General features: G+C 36.6%; 1 protein-coding gene across 2 annotated transcripts in view; it reads right to left on the bottom strand.

The window, feature by feature from the left end:
• The window catches only part of VPS45 (vacuolar protein sorting 45 homolog), a 67026-nt gene that overhangs the window by 37102 nt on the left and 13358 nt on the right, over positions 1 to 16566 (bottom strand). For both annotated transcript variants that reach the window (XM_081815861.1, XM_081815862.1), the window contains 6 exons: positions 15413 to 15547; positions 14861 to 14974; positions 14294 to 14461; positions 5757 to 5915; positions 5444 to 5551; positions 4514 to 4635 (listed from right to left, as the gene is read on the bottom strand). In XM_081815861.1, the coding sequence (XP_081671987.1) occupies positions 4514 to 4635; positions 5444 to 5551; positions 5757 to 5915; positions 14294 to 14461; positions 14861 to 14974; positions 15413 to 15547 (806 nt within the window). The remainder of the gene's footprint in view (positions 1 to 4513; positions 4636 to 5443; positions 5552 to 5756; positions 5916 to 14293; positions 14462 to 14860; positions 14975 to 15412; positions 15548 to 16566) is intronic.

Below are 16566 nucleotides of genomic sequence, written 5' to 3'. Positions count from 1 at the left end.
GGAGCAGGGAGCCCGATGCGGGGCTCGATCCCAGGACCCTGGGATCATGACCTGAGCCGAAGGCAGACGCTTAACGACTGAGCCACCCAGGCGCCCCGTTATTCTATTTTTTAAGAATGCATAGCACTGTACTGTAATTTAGGTAACCAGTCCTCTATTGATGGATATTTAGCCTGTTTGTTTTTTTTTTTTAACTGTTACAAATAATGTTTCGGTAACTATCCTTGTTTATACGTCTTTTTGTACTTGCACAATATATCTAGACAGCAAACTTTTAGAAGCAGAATGTTCAGTAGGTCTTTTCAAGGCCTCTGCAGTCTACCTGCTGTTAAGCAGGGCCAGAAGGTGGCGTAGGCATCTTCTGTGCCCTGTCCTGTTGTTTCGGAACCAACTTCTCTGCCTTCTTCAATGTCTCCGTTATGTTAGAAGCTCATGATGCGGTTGCACTGTTTTCTCCTGACCTCCTTTCCTGGTCACTCTCTTATTCCTTGAAGATTTTAGCTCTGGTTTACTGTCCTCCTTTTCACTGCTGTTCCTTTCAGGATTTTCAGTGACTTTCATATCAATGTGGATTACTCATCTCACATCCCGGTCTTCTCACCCAGGATGATGTGTTCTTCCATCCCTCATAACCAACACCCATGATTATAACCTAAACTCCTTCACTTTAAGTATCTGCATTGTGAAATCTTGCATTCAAGATCTCTTTCTCCAACAACAAGCTCCTCAACTTCTAATTCACTTACACTAATACTTCTACTATAATAATTCTTTGACCTCATCAAGACCACTAATTCACTCAACAATACTTTATTTACCATCTAATACCCTCCTTCTGTTTTCAATTCCCCAAATCCAGGTTGGGCCTAGCTGCCAGCCTTATCCTCATTTAATCTAGTACAGCCAAAAGTTGCTGGAGAAAACCACACAACTAGGCTCATGGGCTCTATTTTAAAGGTTTTATTTATTTTTTTATTTGGGAGCGGGGAGAGAAAAAGAGGGGGGAGGGGCAGAGGGAGAGGGACAAGCAGACCCTGCACTGAGCGTGGAGCCCACTTGGGGCTTGATCTCAACACCCTGAGATCATGACCTGAGCTGAAATCAAGAGTCCGTCGCTTAACCGACTGAGCCACCAAGGTGCCCCTCTATTTTAAATTAATGACCATAAAACTCTAATGGGCACTCAATTTGGCTAGAAGTCCTACTTACATTTCCCTAGTAAATCTGATTCCTGGCCTGCAAGATGACAGTTTCACAATGTTTTCTCTTTTTACCCACTACCTCAGTTGATAACTTGACATTGTATTTTACTGAGAAAATAGAAGCAATCAGCTTAGACGGTCCCATATTCTCACCATCAAAATTGTTAAAAAGAAAAAAGTACCTCTGTTTCTATCAAAGGCTCCTCTGCTTATGCTCTGGATCCCTTAAAGACTTGTGCAGTTCTTTCTCTTTCTCTTCAGCATTTTTGACTTTTCTTTCTTTAGGGTAATTCTCATTAGATTACAATCTCATCAGATATGCTCTAGAATCTCTTTCCCTTGAGTACACACTCTCTCCTAGCTACCATCCCATTTCTCTGACACCTTCATGCAAAATTTCTTTAAAAGTGTTATATACATTTGTTATCTCTATTTTATCTTACATCCTGTAACCCTAATTTGGTTTCTAATCTCCCGGAAACTGGGAATAGGTCACCAAAGACCTTCGTGTTGCCATATCTGATGGATTCTTCACCGTTTTCACCTTTACCTCTCAGAAGACTAGACTCAGGTTACCACTTGCTTCTTCGTCTGTATGACACTATGCTCTCCTGGTTTTCTTTCTATCTTTATGTCTCCTCCTCCTCAGTCTCCATATCTGGCTCCATGTCTTCCACTCAATCCTCAGTCCTAGGCTCTCTTCTTTTCTTTCTATGCTCTCTCCCTAAGTGATCTTATATATCTTATATCCCATAGCTTTAAATATCGCCAAAATCTTGTTGACTCCCAATTTATTATCCAACATTTCTACTTGGTTATAGGCATCTGCAACTTAACAACTTGATTGCCCCCCACCCCAACCTGAGAGTTATTCTTCACTTCTCTCTTATTCTATGGTAAGAGGGTAAGAGTAGATAACCTCTTTAGTGGAGTAGATGACTCCATTAAATAAGTCTATTGATTCTTTCTCTCCCAGCCTCCTTATCCAAACCTCTTTCATTCCTTACCTGTACTATTATAACGGCCTCCTAAGTAGTCTCCCTGCTTCTATTTTTGCCTTCAAATATCCATTCTCAAAAAAAAAAAAAAGAAAAGAAATCAATTCTCCCTAGAAGATGATCCTTTAATAAGTAATTCAGTTCATGTCACTTATGTCTAAGCTCTTCAATGGTTTCCTTTGACATTTAAAATTTAAAAACCTTCTTAAGACCCTATGTAATCCAGCTCCTACTTATTTTTTCAACTTATTTCCTCCTTATTCACTATGCCCCAACCACACTGGGTTTCTTTCCGTTCCATGAACTTGCCAAGTTCTCTCTTCAAGGCCTTTGCTCTAGTGTTCCCTCTGCTTGGGATGCTTTTTCTCTTAATTGTTATGTGATTGGCTCTGTCTTGTCATTCAAAGCTCATCTTTTTTTTTTTTTTTTTTTTTAAAGATTATTTATTTATTTGAGAGAGAGAGGAAGAGCACAAACAGGCGGAGTAGCAGGTAGAGGGAGAGGGAGAGAAGCAGGCTCCCCGCTGAGCAAGGAGCATGATGTAGGGCCTGATGCGGGGCTCGATGCGGGGCTCGATCTCAAGACCCTGGGATCATGACCCGAGCCGAAGGCAGACGCTTAACCAACTGAGCTACCCGGGCACCCCTTCAAAGCTCATTTTAAATAGCATTTCCTCAGAGAGGTTCTCTCCATTTAAAACAGCCCCCCTCACTTCTACAAAGTTACTTTGTAGCTTATTACACTATTTATTTCCTCAATAGCACTTATCTCATTCAAATCATAGTCTTTATTTGTTTACTAGCTTACTGTCTCCTTCATGTAAGTTCCTATAAGGGCAGGTAACTTGTCTTTCCTGTTTTATTTCCCCAGCATTTACAACAGTTTTTGACATACTGAAGACACTCAATAAATATCTGTTATATAAAAGGATGCAGCAATTGAATTATTAACTATATTTGTATTTAGGTAATAGTGACAAATGCTAACAGATGCTGACAACTGATAAATGTGCATTTTGTTGGAAAAGCATCATTCTGAGCTTTGTTCGGAAATGAATCACCCAAATTAGAAAGGTTTGCTGTTATGAACTAATCATACACAATATACTTTTCTGGTGGTGTATGGTGTCTCTTTAGCAATAAATAGCTAATTGATAATTCTTATATGAAATTCATGAAAAAGTAATATTTTTACTTCTATCATACTAATTAGAAGGCCATTTAATAGACTTATACTGTTTTTCAAAAAGCCTCTAAGATAGGTAAATAGCTTTAGGCTGGTTTGCATTCTTTCCACTTAGCTGACATTTCTGAATCTTGACGCCAAGGTCCTTAAACATTTTATCTGAATGAATGTACTGTCTGAATTTAACCCCAGATATTCTGCCTCTCAACCTTGGATTTTTTAAAAGATCTTTCTTTTCTGTTGTTACCAAATTACAGAGGTTTTTTTTTTTTAAAGGAACAAAATGGAAAAAAAAAATTTTATCATATAAAAGAGTCATCTTTTTCCTTTCAGAAGTTTATTATATCTATAAAACACTATTCTTCCAAGACTCTTAGGTTATGATTAGCTGAAATAATTGAAGAAATCTACCAATAGTAACAATTTGCACATCACTCTATCCCATTACATATATTAGGTTCTTTATAATATGTGGTCCCAGTAAAAAATACACAAGAATATAATTTATAACAAAGTAGACTTTGTGTATATTTAAAATTTCAGGTTGATCTAAGTAAATTGATCTGGACGAGTTTTGTTTTTATTAAAACTAACAGACCACTCGATTAAAATGACAATTAATTCCTTCCTTCAGTTAATACCCCAAAAGCAAGCCATCCTTTGCTTCTGTGTAACAAATGGCCTCTGTTAATTAGGTCTCAGTTCGTATGCTGGCCACATTTGGCAAAGTCCAGTCCTCACCAAAAATAGTAACAACCTGCTCTGGATGGCAACCAAGCAGCAAATCTATTTTGGGCCTTAATTTTTGAAACTCCAAATGTTAAATGCCATGGAACTGAACCTTAAATGGCATAAGTAAACTCATCTGATATCAAAGGACAGAATACAAGTATATGGGATACTTCAAAACACCTGTTTCTTTATTCCAAAAGAAATAATCTTGCAGGCTTAGTAGGTGAATTTATATCTAACCCTGACACATGTAAAACCAAAAGAATCTCAGAACTGAAAAAACAGGAGAAGGAGGAGTAGAGCAATATCATCTTAGTTGTTGTCTCTTACAACACTCCACATTTCCTATTTTCTTAGTGTTTCTGGTTTTTATTATTAGTATCTTAGTTACCTTACCTGTCTCTGAGTGTGCTGGGGCCTAGATAAGGGTACACGTTTTCCTTAAGCTTTCCTTTGATGAGATGGTCCAGGGTCTCATGTAGGAAAGGTTGATGTTGAGTATACACATTTTCTACTCCCTAAGACAGGGGAAGACGATTCTTATATCATTTTGGGGGAACTTGCAATATAACAGTTAATGATACTCATCAGAAAAGGACATGCACTCAATAGGGATTTCATGGGATAGATTCAAATGGGAATTTTCTGGTTAAATAACTTAAAAATTTCTTTTCATCAATTAGAAATGTTCTAATCTCATAAAAATACTTTGTAACTTAAGCCTAGCTATTATAAAAGAATTTCGAAAATGGAATTGCTTAAATCCTTTATCATCTTTTCAGTGATTCTTATCCTTTTGTGAAAATGTTATATGGTAGGTAGAGCAAATAAGAGGAAAAGACCACATAGAAAAGGAGTCAAGAAACACTCAGGTAAATGGAAACATTTCAGGAAACATAAGAAAGGCTTGCAGATTAAAACTAATTTTTTTTACCGTTTTAAGAAAATAGTAATTTTAAAAGATCTACAGTTGTTTGCTTCATCTTTAATTTCCTTCAAAGAAAAACAACCAAACAAATCTTAAATGATAAAGAAATGGAGTAAAACAGCTATAACCAACAGAACTGTCTGTTTTACTCTGGGGTATTTCCTGGAAATATTCTATTATTCCCTGTTCAGCTGCTCAGTCCAATGCTGATGCTGCTCCCATACAGAAAGCATTTGAAGAAAAAGCTTTTGGGAGATGTCTGCTTTAATTTCATTTAATTGACATAGTACTAAATTAGCAGCAATCCTGAAGTTACTCTGAAGATCTTATTTATTCACTCTCAGCCGCAGGGGCTTCCACTGTTTCTCATTTAGTAAAGTATAGAGGAGATGCCATACCTTCAATCCTTTGAGGAACTGTTTGGTGATAGCCACAGCATCTTTGGGGCTGAAAAGGTCACTTCCTCTGACCCGTTTACCACCATATTCAACTACTGCAGACACAAGCTATTAGGAAAAAAGAGAACCAGCTCTTATTGCTTGGGGATCAGGAAACTCATTTCATAAGAAAATACCTTTATTAAGGAAATGAAGACATGAGAGGACATAATTATACATTTCTGTAAGTAAAAGCAGTATGATTTGTCAGAACTAAGAATATAATAATAGAGTTGCTAGCTGTTTGGTGGGATTAATATATAAATTTGGTTACCTTTCGATACTTCTCAGAAACACCTTTATTCCTGAGGTCCATCATTAGTCCTGGTAGGCTATTGCTGCTGTGTCGCTCATAATGTAGAGCATAAAGCATCACCAGGCGGGCAGCATCAAACTCTGTCACTTTGGGGTTCTGCAGGAGCCTCTTTACATTCTGAAAAAACGAAGAGCTGATATTTATCTCCCCTTCACCTGAGTGATGTATAAGATCTTAAGTCTAGTAAGTCTAATGAATGGCAGTGATGCATCTGAGTTCATGACTAAGATTACTACAATGGCAATGTACAGGTTATAGGTTTAGCAATTGTTTCAACTACAGAAAATTAAATGCCTTTGCCCAAGACAAGAATTTCCCATTGCAATTGCTTTAGGACAAAAATGAATTTAACTATGGATAGTTCCTTCTTTCTTTCCTTTGATGAGATGGTCTGTGGTCTCATGTGGGAAAGGTTGCAGTTTCCTTGCTGAAACAAGGAACATATACTATTTCCACCATTTCAATCAACACAGCACACAACAGAACTGACCCGTTGACTTGCAAAACTATTGCTTAGCATTAGTGACTGACCAGTGAAATGGAGACAAGTTGGTAGAATTTTATGTAGGAGGACTGGGCTTAATCTCCAAGAAGCATCAGATGTAACAATGTTTCCACATGCCTTTCAGAGATATGAGTATGTAAAGAAAAATGAGTGTGTAACCTCTAAATTGAACACTTGGGATCTTAAGAGGGCAGGTATTGACTGCAAAGGAAGCTGGACAAAATCATTTAGGTTTTGTCAATCCTCATATTAAGGAACTTCCCCATAGTACGTATTTATGCTTATTATGCAGCAGAACAAATTAATTCAAGTCAAGAACTACTCTGTGATCCCCCTCTAAGCATAAGGCACTATGCCAGGCACTGGAGGATATAGAGGTGAGTTAAACACAGTTTCTTTCCTCAGTGAGTTCACAGACAAGAAGGTGAAGGGGAATGAAACAATTACAGCCTATTCTGCTACAAAGCACGTTTCTTGAATGCACTTTAACTCTATGAGATCATTAAATATGGGAATGGTGTCAGTTTAACACAGAAGGTATAATGGCTTATACGTAGTTTTTCCAGTATGTTAGTATTAAGAAGGGAATAGGGCCAAGCTTCCTCTTTAAGAGGAAGCTTTAACACTATGTTAAGAAGAAAGGATGTAAACCCTACACAAGAGTTTTCTGCAAGAAGTAGCTTGTTTTGTAGCTTTAAGAGCTGTTTTATTTTCCACTGTATTAAGATATCTGGGGAAAGGGCAAGTGCATGAAAAGGATGTGAAGAAATTTCTCTGAGTTAAAAAGCAAACAAAATGACAGCCAAAAACTGACTGATATCCCCATATTGTATTTTTAATTTTGGTGAAACTAGTTTGTATAGAAGCAAAAGTTTTTCTGACCTTACATCTTGAAGAATAAAATGTGAGCCCTAGGAGTAAGGAAGGCTACAAAGGATGGACTGAGTATATTTCTAGGTACAAATGTCTGTGGAGATTTAACTGTGCTAATATTTTTATTAGGATTGTCACTATTTTTTTTTTTTTGGATTGTCACTATTTTTATTAGGGCTTTGATTACAAAGTTATATAGACTTTTTTTTAGTTACGTGGATTTTAAGTGACCTGCTTATAATCCTATTTTCCCATAATACTTATTTTTAGTACATGATTTTGCAGAACTGGAGGTTTTTCAGGAAAACACGTGGTATTATAACAGAAACATATGTATGCAAAAAACAAAACAAGAAACTGAAACTGAGAATCAGCACAATGCGGGGAAGGGGACACAGAGTGAAGAAAAGTACATCTGGTTGCTGAGGAATCAAGAAAGACTTCATGCAAAAGGCCCTAAAGAATGAGTAAGTGTTAGAATTAGTCTGGGAGACTAAAAGAGGAGATGCTCTTAACAGGAATATGGAAATCAGAGAAAGAAATGGGTTGAGTTGAAAGACTGGCAAGAGCCTTGGAGGGCACTAGAGTCTGAGGACATACATCCAAATGGAACTTTACAACTTATGAGATGCTTTCACATACCTTATCTTTTTAATACTTCACAACAACCAGGCTTAATGTTTAAGAACTCTTCTGTTCACACCAAAGAGAACTACGATGACATGGGGAACCACCCAGGTGGCTCTCAAGTAGGAAGTTCTCTGGGTAGGATTTCTATTGTTGCTTTTCTGGGTGAATATTTCACTAGCATCATCTTTAAGGAATCAAAAGGGAAGATATTTCTCTTCTTTAGATTTAAACCCTGCAGTCATAAGAATTTCCTTACTTTTTTTTCTTTTGTAGTACCCTTTCCAGAGCAATCACGGAATACAGACTATTTAGAATACCTGTTCAAATTTGCCACTAGTTTCCACCATAATAAGAATACCCTATTTCCTATGTCTCTCATCAACTTAGCCTAAGTTTAAAACATCCATCTGGGATCTCTGTTGCCACTTTTTTTTATAGGCACAATGTTTCAATTCCTGCCCTTGGGATCACTCTCTTTTTACCTTAAATCTACTCAATTTCTGTATTTTTCAGCAAATCTGAGATTCTCAAGTATAAAACCACAAAACTGGTATAGGGACAAAGACTGCCCCAATCAGCTGGTACCCTTCCTACTTGCTCCCTTTCTAACTACTTTCGCTTGCATCTTGACTCTTGGCTCTTTCCCATTAAAGAATTCCACTTCTCTTCCTTGAGATCTGGTGCTGGTATTTAGAGTCCCTGGCTTGACTCTTAGTTCTCCCTTGAGGATGTGGCTCAGATCTGATCCAAGATTACTTTGAGTAGATTACTTTGCTACTTTTGATCCCTTAGGACCCAACCCATGACTCAGGTCAGCGTTCCAGCTAGGCTTATCTATTTCCTCATGAAAGGAAACATGTAGGTACAAGCTGAGTTCTTTCTTCTCTTTCAGCTATGTAAGTCCTTGAAGAGGAAGGGCATTTTTGTCTGCCTGGATCCCACATTATCCTCTGACTTATTATTTTTTTTCAAAAAGATTTTATTTATTTGACAGAGAGAGACACAGCGAGAGAGGGACTACAAGCAGGGTGAGTGGGAGAGGGAGAAGCAGGCCTCCTGCCGAGGAGGGAGCCTGATGCGGGGCTCAATCCCAGGACCCTGGGATCATGACCTGAGCCGAAGGCAGACGCTTAACCACTAAGCCACCCAGGCGCCCTATCTTCTGACTTAATTTTGAACATTTCACTCATGGCTACTTGACTCATCAACTTGACCAACAGTGGTATATGTTATATTGAGATTCCAGGGTACTAACCAGAGAAGAGAAAACAATCCGAGAGACTTCTAATTACACAGCAGGGATCTGCTACACGGTGGTATTTATATGTTGGAAATATGAGTGAATTACATAATGAACTTCTGGTTTCTCTTTTCTTATGAAATTTTATGAAATTTTCCATAACCCTTGAAACTTTCAAGAGAGAAAAGTATATTTCACATAACAATGGCTGAGTAAAGAGCAAAAGAAAACTATTGTCCTCTTAAGAAGATAGGATTCAAACACAGAATTCACTGAATTCTAACATTCATATATGCCTAATCAAGGAATAAGAAAAGCAAAAACACTCTCTCTGAAGGTTAAGTTTCAAAAAGGAGCTAATGTTCACTCAAAAAACATCAATTAAAAAACAATTCTTTTCTGATATTTAAAGATCCTTCCATTGTTTTGGGCAACTTTTCTGTTTTCTTCTACCAAAATTATGATGAAGCAGCACAAGAACAAATTTTTATAATGACTTAGTTATACCACTGTATAAATTACAGATGAAGTCAGCAACTAAAAATAGTCTTTATTTTGTTTTAATTTAACCTAAAGAATAGGAACTCTACCTTGTTATCTGCTATCACATTAATGTAGTAAAATCATCAATGACTAGCATTAATAATCCAGCAGATTAGAATAGCAAGATGAAATTCGCAGAAGCCTTTAACATGCTGATATGATAAAAAAAAAATGAGTCTTAACAGTTTGAGAGAACAGTGTTATGGGACTATAAAGAGCTTATCTAGAAAAAATTATAGAAAGTAGGCAGGACCCAATTCTACTGACTGGTAAATACATCTGAGTCAGTATTCTTTTCCTTAATGACTAGTCAACATAAAATTTAGCTTTGCTGTAGGTCTTCTGCTGGTCAACACTGTCTGAAACACTGGCTAAATGTTGGTTTAGAGAGAAATTGATCATTTTTATTCTTAATTGGTGAAAGTAAAATTGTCACCTCAATGTGTCCCAAACAATTTTCTTATGATTTTAATGAGAAGCAGAAAACCCTTCTGAAATCTGGGAGAGAGAGAGATCCGAGGTGATGAGTAGATTAGAAAACAATATCCTAGATGTCATAGAGAAAACAGAATGTATCATCAAATAATAATATGGATAATGTGACAGTTATTACTTATTGAATGTTTTAAGTACCAGGTACCATATTAAGTGCTTTACATGTACTAGCTCATTACACCCTCACAAAAATCTTTAAGGTAAGTACTGTAATTTTTCCCCATTTTACAGACAAAAAGACTAAGTGGTTATAATTTTCAAACCCAAGCCATCAAAGTCCCAAGCTCTTAGCCAGTACTCCATACTGCTTCAAACAGAACTCTTCCTCTTAATTTTTCTAAGAAGTATTTATTGAGTCTTTATATCTTTAATAGGATGATTTGAGGCCTTTTACGCAAGGTCAGGAAAGAAGGATATAAAAACAGACTAGTTCTTCCTTCTAAATGAAAAGCTATGACATGACACACGATGGGGGAAAACTGCTTACTTTCTGAAGATATTTCTCTTCATGGCATGAAAAAAATATCTTCCTCACTAATCAAATGAGTCTTTTCCAAGGCTATAGATATGTTTTAATGATAGTACATTGCAGTTCGGTTCTAGTGAAAATTCTTCTAAATCAAATTTTTGTTAGCCTGTAGGATAACTGGTTAGAAGTGGCAGTCATTTATTTAAGTTAATTTTTAGCAATATATGTATTTTTTTCCTTCATCATGATATAGTTACTATTCAATAAAGCAAACGCCATCTCTACTCAAAAACCTCAATTCATTATTTCATGACGTATTATCTAAGGTCAAGCCAAGGAATGCTATAACCCATCTAGGGGTCAGGCCCCCGGCATGTACTCATTATCAAACAAAAGCTCCCTTTATAGACTATTTAAATCATGTTGCCAAAGAAATCCTTTATGGTGGGGGAGTCCAAATCAACGGCTCACTGTAAAACCCTAATAACATGGGCAAGAAAACCTTCAGAGGATAACTTTTTAAAATATAAAGTGGATCACAAATGGAATTCATATTTTAAAGTATCTATTTTTTTCTTTTAAAGTGAACAAGAAATAAGGTTTCAGGCAAGGAATTATAGTAAACTTGTCTAACTGCTTTCTGTATGGTAGAGAAATACAAATAAAGATACTAAAACTGGTTAGTGGTTAAGTTTGGTTCTATTGTTTCAAAGGGAAAAATAAAAGATAAACAAGGAAATTTACATTTAATAACAGGACAAAATTTTGTTTTTATTTAATAAGAAAAGAAAATTTATTTTCTTGGAAAAAATAAAAGTTTTAATAGGAATACTTTTATTAGGCCCACAAAACTGCAAACTGTTATTAAGTACTGCTTCAAGTAAGTTGGTCAAATTAAACAGATTGCTATACATCTTTATAAAGGAATACTACTTAGCGATTAAAAAAAATGAGTGTTTAGGTTCTGATCTGGAACAGTCTCTAAGATACACGGTTAAGTGAAAAAGAAAAATGCAGAACTATGTGTACAGTATGTTATCATTTGAATTTAAAAAAGAGAGAAGGAGATACACACACTCACACAGACTTGCGCATATACAGAATAACTGTAAGGATGCATGTGAGACTAGTAACAGACTGAGTTTTTACTACATACCTCTTTCACCAAGAACTTATATCATCTATTTAAGATTTAGAATTCAGGGGCGCCTCGGTGGCTCAGTTGGTTAAGCGACTGCCTTCGGCTCAGGTCATGATCCTGGAGTCCCTGGATCGAGTCCCGCATCAGACTCCCTGCTCGGCAGGGAGCCTGCTTCTGCCTCTGACCCTCCCCCCTCTCATGTGCTCTCTCTCTCTCTCTCATTCTCTCTGTCTCAAATAAATAAATAAAATCTTTAAAAAAAAAAAAAAGAATTAAAATTCAATACAATTAAAAAAATAATAAAATCAGCCTAAAAGTTCTTTGAAAGGTTTTAGAGCACAGGGATAAAATTCAGTGTTGATAGAAGGACTTTTCATAAATATAAAGCAAATAGAATCTTCATGATTTTCAAACTGATGATGTTTTCAGAGGAAATCTTAATAAACAGTAAAACGTAACAAATTGTAAATCCCAGTAAAGACCTCGCTATAACTAGAGCGACCACAGGTGGGTGGATTTCTTTGCTTTAGTTGTACCATATATTTAAAGCATTATGTTTAGAGGAAGGGAACAATATTTACAAAGCACCTATCATATGTGAAGCATTTTACATATCTCACTGAATCCTGGTAAAAATCTAGAAGTTTGAAATCTTTATCCCTGAGGTTTGGGCAAAATAAGTAATATTTTCTCAAAAAAACTTTGGTATATAGAGACAGGATAAAAGCCAGGACAGTCTGGCTCCAAAGCCTGTGTTGTTTCCATTATACCATGCTGGCTTTATTTTATAAAGTCAAGTCGAATTACAGCAGGGAAAGAAAGAGACTAAGTTGTAGAATATAGGGTCCTACTAATAAGGAAATGTACTTCTTATGGTGAATGCCTTAGAAATGGCTACCTCCCAAAGGACCCTCATTCCCAAATGACTTATTGCCAGTGATACCACACTGTCATTTCTCAGGAACCTTGGAATTATCGAATTTGTTCTGTCTTGTTATCCTTATATCCAACCTGTTGCTAAATTGTTTTCTCCCTTTGAACTGTCTCTCAGATTTGCCCTTACTGTACATTTTTAGTACTATCACTGTGAGTCTACTAGCCCAACGTCAGGTTTTTCACCTCCAAAATATCCTTACTAGATTAAATTTCCTTAAATACTGCTTTCTTCGTATCAACTTTCTACATATGGCCCTACAATGGATCTCTCTGCTTATCTCAGCAAGTGCAAATTCCTCTTACAAGCTTCTTCATAAACTGGTTCCTGTTTACCAATTCAATTTTATCTCCTATTTCTCTTCCACACCCACTCTCCAACAGGTCACACTGTTTATTATTTTCTGCATACTTCTGCCTCTTTGCTTTTGCTGTTATCCCTGACTGAAATCCTCCCCCAGATTCTATTCATTCTTGATAGCCCATCTTAATATCACCTTCTCTAAGGAACTGTCCCTAATAACCTCAAATCTAATTATAGTCAGCATCACAATTTTAACTTAATTAAATATTACCTTGAAACACCGCCTAAGTGCTCCTTGTGCTTTAGTGTTGTCCCTTCAACAATACTGTAAATTTCTTGAGGCCAGAGTCTGATTATGTCCCTTTTCTTCTAAAATACTCTGGAAGCTCTCAACATTTTAAGATTAAAGCCCAATCTCCTTTCAATGTCCATAATCAGGTTCCAGGTTGTCTTTCTGGCTTATCTAAGACTATTCCTCATCTTATACCCTGCACTAGCTACACTGCATTATTCTCTGTTCCCTTAATTTTTCTCCCTCCACATCTCCATGCCTGCATTCTCTCTGCCAAGAATTTCCCCTCTTCTCTCTGGTTGGTGCACTTCTACTGTTTGGTGCCCTCCTCATTTGTCCAGACCCAAATCTAATGTCATCTTCTTCTTTAAGAAGCTTCATCCTTAGGGGAAACAGTTGTCCTTCCTCTGTATTTCCATATCCCTTTGTAAATACCTCTAGTAAATAGCACTTATAGCATGGTAATTCTTGGTTTAAATTTCTTTCTTCCCTACTATATAGTGTGAGCTCTTTGAGGAAAAGGATGGTATCTCTTTCTTCTTTGTACCTCTGGATCCTTACAGCACAATGTACATGTAGCAGGCATTTACATGTTCATGGAACGAAGAGCAGGTGTTCAATAATAAAAAACTTAGATAATGCATTTTAATACATACTGTATCTTTAAAATCTTCCTTACAACACTGTGAGATAAATATCATTACACCTATTTTACAGATGAGGAAAGGGGCTCAGAAATTAAGCCAACAGCTCCAGGTCACAAAGCCAGTAGGTGGCAAGTGGCTAAAATGCAGATCTTCTGATTTTAGTCTAGTATTCTTCCTGTAGACTACAATGCCCTCCTAAATACTCAGTTAATTGTCTGAACCCTTTGCTATTGCACATTATTCTTCTCCTGTGGTTCTTGAATCTATCTTAAATAAAATTAATCTGTGTTCTTGTCTCAACTCCTTGTTAGATTATAAATTCCATGTTGGTGAAGAAGGATTACTTGCCTTTGTATCTCTTGCTCTGCCTGGCACAGTGCCTTACACATAGTAGGTGCTCATCAAATTGGACTGAATAGATACCTGGAGAGCACTAGAATGGTCATTTTGACAGGCCAGTTCTTGCTCAACTTCTGAAACCTCCAGCAGATTCCGCTCACTGACCAACCGAGACAGCTCTCCAACCACTGTCACATGCTTTGATACAGTCCCAGACATCTTCTTAAACTGTGGGTAATTCTCAACAAAGGCCTGCCATGGGAAAAACAGCAATTGGGGGTTCTGTTATTTCTTGACCGAGGACAGACATGCATGAAGGGAAAAAATAAGCAGGAATTGTTCTGCCCAGAGTAAGGCATCTACAACTTTCAATCCCATGGCATTTTGTTTCTGCTTAAAAAGAGAAGAACTGGTACATGTCAGTAGACTGACTTTTTAAATAGTCCAAATGTGACTGAAGAATGGAAAGAAGCACATGGCTTGTTATGAAGTTTTCACTATATTGTTTCCTAAAGAGAAACAGTACAGAAAATTATCTCAAACCAAACAAAATCAAGGCAGAAATCAGACTGAGAATATTCCAGAAATGTTGCTTACATGAATAGTTCCAAAGTCTTGCATGTTAGTCATCCATGAACATGTTCAATTTACCTTCATGTCTGCTATTGATTCTAGTTTTTGCTGTTCTTTTGGTTTCTTCTTCTGAAAGTCTTCCATGAGATTCTTTATATTGCTACCAATCTCAGCAAAGTTCAGGTACATATTCTGTGAAAAAGGAAATTGGAAACACAGTTCTAGCGAAGAGTCTGACTTCCAGACCATTTAAAAGAAGAAGTGAAAAAGAATCCCGAAGGCAGAATTGAAGGGCAAGAAAATTCCATTATAATGACCAAATCTGGACATTGGCCAGGACACTGGTGATGAATACCATTACTATTCTCACAAAGGGCTACAGAAGTAAATAAATTGGGTTCTAATTTTAAAAGTACAAAGCTAAATATGTGAATTCTATGAAGAAAAAAAAAAACTGTTAAAGGGTCAGAATCCAAATCTTCCGCCTTCTTTTGAGATGCAGTTTATCTACAGGATGCTCTATCATCCTTCCACATGAAATCCCATAACTATTCTCATTCGAACAAGTCAATACTGGCCTTCTTACATAACAACAACTAAAAACAATTTAAAAAAATTTTAACCACCTACGTTAGCATAGAATTCATCGTTTTCAGCAGATAGGACCACCTCTCTTAAGTCTTTACTGATCCCCGGCACTCTGGAAAGATCAATCCGATTGTTGTTTATGCCCAGTAGTTCATGGACCATGGCCTGATATGTCCACTAAATGAAGAATTATGACAAAAAAAACTGGTAACTGACAAACATGGAAATAGTAAATGTTGAGGAAAACAAAAACTGGTAACATTCTTAGCAACTAGTCTTCTTTACATAGAGGTTCTTTATTTAGTTCAAGTTTTATTAATATTTTGTGTTCTACTCAGCATTAAGACTCATTGTAATTGGTTAAACTAAAGGTCAAAATACTTTTAGATTTTACATGTTTGGAAGAAGGGCAGCAAGATTAATATTCCTGATAGAAAGAAAACAAATTAGGTCTATCATTAGCTCCAGTTTTTGCCTGTGAATTAAGAGTATATTTTTGGCTTCGCAGATAGGGCTACATGGGTACTGCAGTTACAAGCTGTACCATTTCCTGTACGTTTCTGTGGTTTTCTGCAGCATGAGAAGTGTGTTTTTACAGATCTGAGTGGTGCTATATTTATCCTGGGAACACTAATATTATCAGAAACAAACCTTGTGAGTTGATCAAAACACACATATTCAGAAGCTTTGCCTCTGAATCCATTTTATTTCATATTTTTACTTAATATGAATTGTGAAGAAGGATTGGTTTCCATTCTTCAAAATGTGAACTTATTTGGTGAAAATGGAATGGAGAAACCCTAAATTTTGCCTTCTCACCATTTATGGAGAATGGGTTTCTTCTAGTCATAGGTCCATTACACAAAACTAAATATTTTCCAGCATATTACTTTCTAAATCTAGAATCTAAATGCTAGAAATATTTATATACTTTTACTTCATCTTAAGCAATCTAGATTTATTAAGAAAGAACTTAAGGTTATAAAAGAAGGTGCTTCATTTCCTAAAATACTTGCCAAATGAATCCTTAAAAAAGCAAGTTTCAGGGGCACCTGGGTGGCTCATTTGGTTAAGTGTCTGACTCTTGGTTTTGGCTCAGTTCATGATCTCATGGGTTGTGAGATAAAGCCCAGAGTCAGGCTGTGCTCAGCAAGGTGTCCACTTGAGATCCTCTGTCTTTTTTTTTTTTTTTTAAA

The sequence above is a fragment of the Leptonychotes weddellii genome, chromosome 4 (assembly GCF_054177405.1).
Source record: "Leptonychotes weddellii isolate Sample4059 chromosome 4, ASM5417740v2, whole genome shotgun sequence".
Taxonomy (NCBI): Eukaryota; Metazoa; Chordata; class Mammalia; order Carnivora; family Phocidae; genus Leptonychotes; species Leptonychotes weddellii.
The sequence above is the reverse complement of the archived record's forward strand: the minus strand, read 5'-3'. Positions and strand labels throughout refer to the sequence as shown.